General features: G+C 40.5%; 1 protein-coding gene across 1 annotated transcript in view; it reads right to left on the bottom strand.

The window, feature by feature from the left end:
* Positions 1-4,838: 4,838 nt before the first annotated feature.
* LOC126175550 (uncharacterized) overlaps positions 4,839-11,852 on the bottom strand; it is a 118,337-nt gene continuing 111,323 nt past the window's right edge. The window contains exon 3 of the mRNA XM_049922436.1: positions 4,839-4,890. Within this exon, the coding sequence (XP_049778393.1) occupies positions 4,839-4,890 (52 nt within the window). The remainder of the gene's footprint in view (positions 4,891-11,852) is intronic.

Here is an 11,852-nt window from a genome sequence, read left to right as displayed (position 1 = left end):
ACCCCTCTATCACCTGAAAATTTAATAATTTATTCTTCCTAATCTACTACACGCGCACAATAACTAAAATGTCGTTATTTGCTGTCGTTCTTGCTGTTGCAGTTTTGACGTCAGTATTCTACTTTGACCAGGTCCATCGAGGCCTAATACCGACTCACACTGGGACGGGATTCAAAGTCTGCCCTACTCAAAGAAATCACGATGGAACTCACGAAAATTAATTCAGGAAACAGATAGGAAATCTACATAATGAGGCCAGGACTCTGATCTGAACTGAACTCCTCCAGAATACGAGTCCAATGTCCCAAATACTGCGACATCCCGTAGCTGACAGCACATGGCGCCAAAAGTTTTCCAAACAATGGAATGGATTACTGTACATCTACATCCATACATTGCAAACCAATGTGAAGAGAATGGCAGAGGGTACTTCCCATTGTAAAAGTTATTAGAGCATCTTCCCCTTCCGCTCATGTATGGGGTGCGAGAAGAATGATTGTTTGAATGCCTCTGTAAGTGCTGTAAATGCTCTGATCTTGGCCTCACGATCCATATGTGAGCTATAGGTTGGGAGCTGTAATATATTCCTAGATTCATCATTCATAGCTGGTCTCTAAAACTTTGTTAAGTAGGCTTTCTCGGAATGTTTTACGTCGATCTTCATCTTCAAGAGTCTGTCAGTTCATTTGTTTCAACATCGTCATGACACATTCCTGAAGGTCAAACAAACATGTGCCCATGAAATATTGTTCAAAATGTTTGTACCAAGACAAAAGTTCTAGGCGCCTGGTGGCGCTAGTGTGTGTGTGGGGGGGGGAGGGGGGGAGGGGGATTTTGCCTTCAAATTTTGTTTTATTGTTTACATTTTTCGCTCTCTTCATATTTATAAAAAGATGGATAGTTTTTTAAAAACACATTGAAAGTCAAATATTAAACATAATTTCGATGATAAATGATAAGTCACAGTTTTTCATTTATCAGACACCTGTAACACCTAGCTCTATTTTTATATTAGTCAGTGCAAAATGTACGTAAATAATAAAGTTATGGAGCTGTTGTATAGAACAGTGTGTATCAAAATCAGAGAATAATTGTTAATTTAACTGAGTCTACATGCTTTAATAGGCACCATCTGAAAAGTTAATCTGATGAGTATGCAACTATATTCACTGGAATTGTGTTCAACATTTTAATTTTAATGTTTATGTTTCAAAAACTATCCATATTTTACAGCTATGAAGAGAGAGATAAATGTAAGTAATAAAATAAAATTTTAAGGCTACAGCCCCTCCACACTAGCGCTACCAGACACCTGGAACTTATATCTTGGTACAAAATTTTTAAACCATCTGTCAGTTGATGCCCCGATTAGACATAGGTTTGAATACTAACACTGAACCTTGTCCTGCAAGTTCTAAGCTTCTTTTTGAGTGCATTTTTATAAGAAGTATTTTGAAACTTTTTTAACCTCGTAATTTTTCATCTTCTGTACCTTGTTGCTGTATAGCAAGTGGTGTCGCTCTTTGTGTTCCTCTTGTCTCAAGAGCGGATATCTGTTGATGGCAGTAGCCGAAGTGGAGTAATAAATAAAGAAAAGTTTTAATAGAGATGTAGTCTGTATTATTGACAAAATAAGAGAGCAACATTGATTCTGGAAAGGGTGTCATCTGCAAACATCTAACTAATCCGGTACCAGCCTCATTGACAAAGACCACACTTCTGTCAGTAGCCATCTGTTTTTGTTCCACTGTTTCAGAGCTGTCAGCACTGGGCGTTGATATCACAGTAATTATTTGTTTGGAAATGTACAAATTACCAGAGTCACAAGAAATTATTATCGTTTTTCTCCCTAGCAGAGACAGGAGGGGAAGGATGTACATATTGCCTTGCGTGTTTGTTCTCGTAGCACGAAAGAGATACGTCTTCGATACATGTGTTTCAGTTCATGCACTACTCGGCGTCCTCCAGGCATCTTAGAAGTACGCAAGAAAAACCTATTAAATTTTTAAAAAAATGGAAATAATTGTGTCGACACAAACAAACCTCGTTAGATGTTTGTGATTCCATCAACCTTGTGGAAATTGTTAAGATGCTTCCAGCTAGGAGGGTCATTGTCATACTACGTAATTAATGATATTTTAAAAATCTTTCCGAGCAAATATTGCGGAGGAGACTGCACGCAGCCTACATTTGGAGTCGGATGCGTCGCTAAATGCCATTGCTCACAGCAGCAGATAGAGCTACAAACGCAGACATTGCAAAGTAATCGAATGGAAACGTATTGAGTGAGCAGAAGAGTCCAGATTTTGACTTTCGTCAAATGACGCAAGGCGCGGAAAGCACGGACGACACAGCGAAGCATTAAGCCCGCAGTGTGTGGAGAGTCTACTTAGGATGGTGGTGGTGGGGGGGTGGGGGGGGGGGGGGGGGTTGCCGTGTGACTTTTGGGTGTGTTCTTACCATGACTTGGGCCTCCTCATTCAAGTTATCAGGGTGTTTCTTCAGCATTCAGCATTGCCCCCCTTCTAGCAATAATTTATCGTTGATCGCTTGAGCACGAAAAGGGAAGGAGGGACTGGAATAAAGCACATATCATTCTCGTTTTTAAGAAGGACCGAAGGGCAGATGCACACAATTATAGAACCATATCGTTGGCATCAATATATTGTAGAATTATGGAACATGTTTTATGCTCAAGACTTATGACGTTTCTGGAAAACGAAAATCTCCTTTATAAAAATCCACATGGATTCCGCAAACAGAGATGTTGCGAAACTCAGCTCGCTCTGTTCCTCCACGAGATAACTAGCGCCATAGGCAACGGCGCTCAGGTTGATGCTGTGTTCCTTGACTTCTGGCCTGCACTACCGTATAGTGATAAAAATACGAGCTTATCGAGTATCGTAGGATATTTGCGACTGGATTCAAGGTTTCCTTGCAAATGGAATTCAACGCGTCGTCTTAATGGCACAAAATCGATAGATGTAAAGGTAATTTCGGGAGTACCCCAAAGAACCGTCACTGTTTGTAATATGTACCTGATCTACCAGAAAGCGTTGGATGCTCTTTAAGGTTGTTCGTAGGTGATGCGGTTGTCTGTAACAAAGTAGCAACGTCAGAGAGAATAACGATTTGCGGAATGACATCCAGAGAATTGATGAATGGTGCAGGCTTTGGCAGTTGACCCTGAACATAAATAAATGTAACATATTGCACATACAAAGGAAAAGTAATTCACTACTGTACAGCTACACTTTTGATAACAAATCGCTGGAAACAGGAGTAACTATCCGGAGCGCCCTTAAGTGGAATGACCGCATAAAGCAAATAGTAGTAAAAGCAGATGTCAGTCTCTGATTCATAAGAAGAATCTTAAGGAAATGTAACTCAATTTTTTTTGAAATATGTGGTAAGGACTATGGGATCAAACTGCTGAGGTCATCGGTACCTAGGCTTACACACTAATTAAACTAACTTACGCTAAGAACAAAACACACACCCATGCGCGAGGGAGGACTCGAACCTCCGACGGGGGGAGCCGCACGAACCGTGACAAGACGCCTAAGACCGCACGGCTACCCCGCGAGGCAATGTAACTCACACACGAAGAAAGTGGCTTATAAGGCTCTTGTTTGACTAATTCTTGAGCTTTGTTCATCTGTCCGGCATCCCTACCAGGTAGGGCTGATAGAAAAGGTAGAGAAGATCCAATGAAGAGCGGTACGTTTCGTCACGGGATCGTTGACACGAGAGCGTTACGGAGATGCTCAACAAACTCCATTGGCAGACTTTACAAGAGAGACAGTTAATGGCACAAACAGTGTCCTCCGCAACTCACCATCAGATGGGTGCAGAGTATGACGTAGATGTAGACTCTCGGTGACCAAGTGTTGCCCTTTCTTCAACATTTCTATGATGGATATGCTGCTAACACTCACGTCTCCCAATATGACGACAGCCATGTTCATAAGGCAGCACTCGTGCGTTTCTGGTTCCACTAACACTCATGCACCATACAGCTCTTCGAATGCCTGTTTGATTACTTGATCTTAATCCTATAGAAAATACTTGTGACTGTTTGTAACAATGAGTGAAAGGCAGCAATCAACATCCCCGCAATGTGATAGCTCTACGGTATCTAATCATCAATATTAGTAGCTTCAGCTGGATGTGGCGTACCCGAAGAAAGTTATGGAATTGCGGCCATTGTAGAGACTACAGGCAGTGTCACAGGGTATTGGCGCGATGACTCCTGGCGGTGAGCAATTTTTGTCCTGTGTGCATAGTTCCCCCATGTGAATCACACAATTAGTTGCTGTTAAGGATCGCTTGGTAAAATGGTTTGCTAGTTTGTGATCGTAGCATCGTAATTGTATGAAACTGGATCATAAATTCATGTTCATGTACAGCTGGTTGAAGATCTGATATGTTGTGTAGCTGAAAGAGACAATTTTGCTCTTCAATTCACACATCACAGTATCTCCTTAGTGTCTAGAATATTTCATCTTAAATCTTTAAGGGCGAAATGTTTCAAAAATAAACATACCAAAACCAGGATCTAGAAGACGTTCTTCGATTAATATGCGTATATATTATCAATGTCAGACTGATTGCAATCGGGAGAGAAAAAAAAGAGCCTTAAATTTAATAGAATGCATGCGCAACTAAAATTCTCCAGAAATATTGTTGTGTAAGGAATAATAGGAGTGGAGGTGCTGTACATTACGCGATAATACATATCATAAATAAACAACCCTTAACTATGGTTTTTGAGGGAGATGAATGTTTTATTGTGAAAACTGTACATATGTTGATCTAAATGAAAGTATTTACAGCGCTCACGCCTCCACTACTCCAAAGGGAAGATGTTGCACGAATATCCATGGGTACCTGAAACATAAATTGGATTATCTTAACTACAAATCTGTCGGAAAGTTTCAAAAGTGTTATTGTTTGAAGAAAATTATCAACTGACTGCCGAAAACATTGTGCTTATCAGCTGTAGCAAAGAAGTAACAGAGTCTTTACATTTTTTTCTCGTTGAGCGACATAAACATAATCACCCGACGAACTGCTTACTTCTTCATTTACCATTACACTCAGAATTAAAAGTGCTGCGGCATAGAATTTAACTATAAGAAGACATATGTCACATAGCTATATATTTAGAATGTTAGGGGTGTGCGTACAGATATTGTGATAATTGCTTCCTTAATACCACGTCGGTGGGTTAGTTGTTTTCTTCTCTGCGTGTAACGCCCTTCCCGCAGACAAATCATATAATGTACTACCTGATGTTTTCTATGCATATTTAGCTGCGCCGTGAAGTGCATTACATCTATCAGTATAGACTTTCTATTTTGCGTCCTCGTGTCGACACCTGCTGCCAAGGGGAAAATAAGCGCTGTCGTCTCGCCTATGCCACGTGTACTTGGAGGTACTAACCAACCTAAACGCTTACTATTCGCAATAGCTATAATTATTAGTCTTCAAAAGAAGTTGCTAAAAAAATATATACACATATATCTCTAACACCCTGTATATTGTACTAAAAAAAATTATTTATTATCTTTCACCATAAGCGACACCAAGCCAAATGGTGATGTGGTTTAAGCAAACGACTCGTGCTTTGAAAGAACAATGTTTGGACTACATGAGCTAATGAAATTACAATGAAATCCAGACCATTCGCTGACTACAGGCGTTGATAAACCTCAGCGGGTATAGTTGAAAATGTGTGCCTTGACTGGGACTCGAACCTGTGATCTGCTTACATGGCAGACGCTCTATCCGACTCAGCCATCGTGGAAAGAGAGGACAGTGCGACTGCAGGGACTTACCTCAAGCACTTACTGTCCTCACACTACATTCGTAGTGCCCCTGCCCACTACACTCTCGTGGCAGTCAATCTACCGATTCCCGTAAGGGTTTGAGCAATGTGAGTGCATCCGCACTGAAGAAGATCATGGACTGGTAAGCCTTATCTATATGAAGGAACAGAAGGACAGACACCATCTTAATGTACATGAGATAACTTTCTCGTCGTTTTTCTAAATTACTAAAAAGGAAAGCTACTGTGATTTTAAGAACAATGAACAACCAGTTACTTCCTTATTCTTTGCCCATTTCCGGTAGTACTCCGTTGCGAATGGAATAATGAAGAGGGGATCAGTTAGTTGTACCAGAAGAACCCTCCACCACACACCGTCAGGTGACTCGCAAAGAACCGATTTAGATGTAAATGTAGACATCTAGTAACGACAACGACTATTATTTGCCCTTTACATGAGCCGCTAGCGAGTCGTCAATGAAATCCAAAGATACCAATAAAGTAGCCCTAATATATGCAAAAAAAGGTACAGAATATTCCAGTTGTGAAGTGAAGTCAATAATAAACGCTGCACTATAAAATTACAAAATTCAACCCGTATCAGAGACACAGTCCATGGAAAGCGAAAGTGAGAAATCTATTTTTGTCCCCTCGTTCGATGGCTCATGTAAACCATTATCAATATTTTGATGCAGTCGCTCTGGGTTACGTTCAGTCCACCCAACTTCTGGAAATCGAATTTGCTTGAAACATTTATATTGTTCCACTAAAAGTTTCCATCAGATACGGTTGACATCCATTAGCCATCTGACGATATGTTCGTGTAGTTGGAATACGTAATCGGCATTCCTTATCTGTATGCGCCAGTTTATGGGCGGCGGAAATGCGTTTCATTAGTCGGATAGTCTGCTCTGGATGTCGAGATAGTGGAAAAAGAGGAAAACGAAAAATAAATGCTGCTTCCTCATGCTATGCTCTAGTTTGCAATGTTGCACGCAGTTTGGTGTCACAGAAGGGTACCACTATACTAGATATTCCACGGTGCTGAGTTTAAATCTCGTCCAACACTTCCCTACTGCCCTTTCTTCATATCACTTTCTGTATTACAGCAATTATTACTTCGCAAATGTGGTCAAAAATATCTAGATCGCATTACAGTGGGTGACAAAGAGATTCGTGCTTGTAACTTTGTAAGTAATGTTTCTGTTCTTGTTATATTGAAACACTATGTCGGTCGTGACTAAATACACAGCGAATAGGGTGGCCTTGGTATCTAGTTCGGCGAAAAATAGTCTTTACACCAGTGGACGCATGTGATCAGTATTGCGGATGAAAACTGATTCGTGCTCAAAAATGTGCGATCTTAGCATCACATTGATATAACCAGCTGGTTGTTCGAAGACACTTTGGTGTTCGTTATCTTGACGTAAACTTCGTGACACAAGCTTCTGGCGCACCAATACACGTGAACGGGAAGTACTGTTTTTCTCCATCTTCACGGTGAACCATAATAATCATTAACCTGTGTAACAGTGACCATTGTTCGAAGACCGTCATGCTTCAGATAGCTTCAAGAGAACGAATACACCACACGGGAATGATCACAGTTGAACACATCTGCCAGTTCTAGAGTACAATGACGTGGATCATTGTGGGTAATGCTTTTAAACAATTTCCATCAAACACCGACGGTCTTCCTGAACGTGGAGTCACTAACGTCAAAATGATCCTTCTTAAAACCATTTTCTTGTCCTGCCCTGTCCAATGGTTTTACCCCATACATGGCGCAAACGTTTCTGGCTGCCTCCGTTGCTGTCACCCCTACATTGAACTCAAACACAATAACATGTCGGAAATGGTCCTATATTTCTACTTGGCTCTCCATTTTCTAGCGCCCAGAAGTTCTCGTCATCTCTATAAGAGCAGTATAGTTAGTTTTCGCCAGATACAACACAACATGTGAGGCAGGTACACGATTTAATAATTCATTAATAATTCATGTATTCATACTCTGAAGGTGGCATGGGTAAAATACAGGGAACGAAAGGCTATTTACAATTTGTACAGAAACCAGATGGCAGTTATAAGAGTCGAGGGACATGAAAGGGAAGCAGTGGTTGGGAAGGGAGTGAGACAGGCTTGTAGCCTCTCCCCGATGTTATTCAATCTGTATATTGAGCAAGCAGTGAAGGAAACAAAAGAAAAATTCGGAGTAGGTAATGAAATCCATGGATAATAAATAAAAAATTTGAGGTTCACCGATGACATTGTAATTCTGTCAGAGACAGCAAAGGACTTAGAAGAGCAGTTGAACGGAATGGATAGTGTCTTGAAAGTAGAATATAAGATGAACATTAACAAAAGCAAATCGAGGATAATGGAATGTAGTCGAATTAAGTCGGGTGATGCTGAGGGAATTAGATTAGGAAATGAGACACTTTAAGTAGTAAAGGAGGTTTGCTATTTGGGAAGAAACATAACTGATGATGGTCGAAGTAGAGAGGATATAAAATGTAGATTGGCAATTGCAAGGAAAGCGTTTCTGAAGAAGAGAAATTTGTTAACATAGAGTATATATTTAAGTGTCAGGAAGTCGTTTCTGAAAGTATTTGTATGGAGCGTAGCCATGTATGGAAGTGAAACATGGACGATAACTAGTTTGGACAAGAAGTGAATAGAAGCTTTCGAAATGTGGTGCTACAGAAGAATGCTGAAGATTAGATGGGTAGATCATATAACTAATGAGGAGGTACTGAATAGGATTGGGGAGGCACAACTTGACTAGAAGAAGGGATCGGTTGGTAGGACATGTTCTGAGGCATCAAGGGATCACCAATTTAGTATTGGAGGGTAAAAATCGTAGAGGGAGACCAAGAGATGAACACACTAAACAGATTCCGAAGGATGTAGGTTGCAGTAGGTACTGGGAGATGAAGAAGCTTGCACAGGATAGAGTAGCATGGAGAGCTGCATCAAACCAGTCTCAGGACTGAAGACCACAACAACAACAACAACGTTTTTTGGAACAATTCAATTGTGATTGGCGTTGTTGGTTGGTTGATTTTGAGGAGGGGAGCAAACAGCGGGGTCAACGGTCCCATCGGATTAGGGAAGGATGGGGAAAGAAGTCGGCCACGCCCTTTCAAAGGAACCATCCCAGCATTTGACTGAAGCGATTTAGGGAAATCACGGAAAACCTAAATCAGGATGGTCGGAAGCCGGTTTGAACCGTTATCCTCCCGAAAGCGAGTCCAGTGTGCTAACTACTGCGCCACCTTGCTCGGTCCATTGTGGTCATTCACATTTTTCTAGGTCTGCTAGATGCAGCATCTATATGCAACACATATGTGATTGCTACCTCTACAAGTGTGCATTGTTTCAGAACGTTTCTCTTCTTATGGATTTCTTTTCACTCCATGAATATCGCAGCAGGGATTGACAGAAGAAATGCAGATGACAAACGGGTATTCATTGGACAAATATATTATACTAGAACTGATATGTGATTACATTCCTATCCTGTGTCGTTACTGGTGCAGAGAAATGGTGTATTTACGCTAACATAAGAAAAACAAAGGAATGTTTGATCCCAAACAAAGTAGCAACTCCCTTTACAAAGACCTGGGCGCATCTACAAGAGATAACGTGCATCTGGTGGAAAAGTGACGGCGTGGTATACTATAGATTGCTTCGCCGTGGTGTCGTCATCACTGCTGATATTTACTGCCAATAACTCAGACGTCTTGCAGACGCAGTCGAGGAACAACGACCAAGAAGACTGCGTGAAGTGATGGTACTCCACGATAACGCCCACTCGCATTCTAACTTGACTGACGAAAAATACTGTACAGGAACTGGATTGAGGAGTTATTCCGCACCCACCTTATTCACTTGATCTAATGCCCTCAGATTTTCACCTTTCCCGCTCTCTGTCGAACAGCCTTCAAGAGACTTCGTTTCCGGACGAAAATGTGCTCCGAACATTGCTCGACAAGTTATTCGTCTCAAAACCACGTGATTTCTACAGTCGCGGAATCGGAAAGCTACCCCAGAGTTGGCAGCCTGTTGTAAGTAGCGAAGGAGAATATCTTATTAATGACTTAAGTCTCTGTTACGCGTATCTGTTGTGTTTATTGAACTTAATGAAAGAAGGGCAACGAAATCATGCACCAAACCAATGTTTACCAAAATAACTAATATTTGTTACATTGTGTGCTTCGTTTTAAAGCCCAATGTGATAAAATTATTATGAGAGGTTTATCTTTTAAAGTGTTTTTTTCTTCTAAATACTCATGTGTTAAATTACCAAGCTTATTTTTAAGATTACTAGGTCACAGTTAAAGCTGTAAAGAGCATTATGACGTATTTTTGCTGTGAATCAAGTTGGTTGCTGCCGCCTTGGACCTTTGAAGTTTTAAATTGTGCCCTACATTTGTTTTAGAGTACCTAACCTAAGCTGAATAAAGGGACTGAGCGATATCTGGGCTACGTTCAAGTTGGTCTCCTTCTGTCATCTGATTAATGAACGAATGTGCTTGCTTCAGCTCCTTGAATTATGATTTTATATTATTGATGTTTTCACTGTTTAAAGGTAGTTAATACTGATGCTTTCATTCAAAATTAATATGTACAAGCTTTAAAATTTTCTTCAAATGTTTAAAATTTTCTTTAAATGTATCATTCTCACAGTGATATTCACTGACGATTTTATGGTGGCTTCGACAATACCTGTTTTGAATTGTTCATTTTGCCAATGTTAAAAAGCTGCTCAAGGGAATAATTTTGTTAAGTCTTTTTTTTAGGGGAGCGGGTGTAATTCAGCACCTCAGCTCCATGCTCCCTACCATTTCGATAAGGAATGAGCGGACAGCTTCTTTAAAAAGAATATTCACGATTGCCTTACCCATACTTCCACATTCTAGCTTGTGCTCAGTGCTTTATGACCTGACAGTCAACGGTTCAACATTAACAAGTACTACTCAACTCTTCTCGATTATCGGGACGAAAAATATATGGGAAGCGCCTACATTATCTGAGAAATTGAATCATCCTTCGTCAGTATAATATTTCTGCCACGAAAGTGCTTTGACTATGCGAAAGCTGAGGGGTTTCAAGTAAAAATTGTTGGAACGCCAAGTTATTCACGAGGCTGGCTCTCTCTAATTCCCACTTGGTCCTACACGTAAAGCAGTTTCTGGCTAGAAAACGTTTTGAGTCCAATGGAGAGATTACTTATCAGATGTTTCACAGTCCCAACTAGAGTGTGGAATCTTCTAGGTGCGAAAATGATGGAGAAGTATACCTTAATTGCGGAAGGGTACCATATCGACTGTGATGCCGAGTTCTTTGGGAGACAAATTCATTCGGCACTGTCGTGTCGCCAATGCGAATTTTCGAGCTGAGGCGCGTGCGTTTTCAAGGAGTCGCAGTGTGGGAACCGAGAGTTCGCTACGGTAGCGTGGCGCGAAGAACAAGTACGGATAACTTCAGTGAAACGAAGTTGTGTTGAATATCGTGCTTATTAAGAGCGAGATTAATGTCGATGAAACATGAGAAGTGAAAGTGCGTTGAAAAGAAGAATAGTAAAGAATTCAAAGGAAGGTAATGCAGTGGGAAATTATGATGGAAGTTATGTCGTATTCCTGTGTCACAATTGTCAAACATAAGCATTCGCACACACATGATGAGAAACGTTAATTATCCTAAACGGTGATCGATTTAAGCTTCAATTATTTTGAGGAGGTATATTTCAGAGAAGAATGGTGTTGAAAAGGCGATAATGACAGTGAGTGCGAACTAAAATATACTGATAGGTCGATGTTTTCATCTAAGAAATAGTTACTATAATTGACAGTACTTCTTATTAACTATTAAGTTCTATGCAGTACATTTTATTATTTATTAAATTATAATGAATAGTGCTGCAAGGATATTAAACGATCTAAGAAAGGACGTGGGAACTGGTGAGGTCACAGACTTCTTTTCTTCGCCTGTTCGTTCCTGGTTCACCTCCGACTAAGTA

The sequence above is a fragment of the Schistocerca cancellata genome, chromosome 1, assembly GCF_023864275.1.
Source record: "Schistocerca cancellata isolate TAMUIC-IGC-003103 chromosome 1, iqSchCanc2.1, whole genome shotgun sequence".
NCBI lineage: Eukaryota > Metazoa > Arthropoda > Insecta > Orthoptera > Acrididae > Schistocerca > Schistocerca cancellata.
This window is presented reverse-complemented; position numbering and strand designations above follow the sequence as displayed.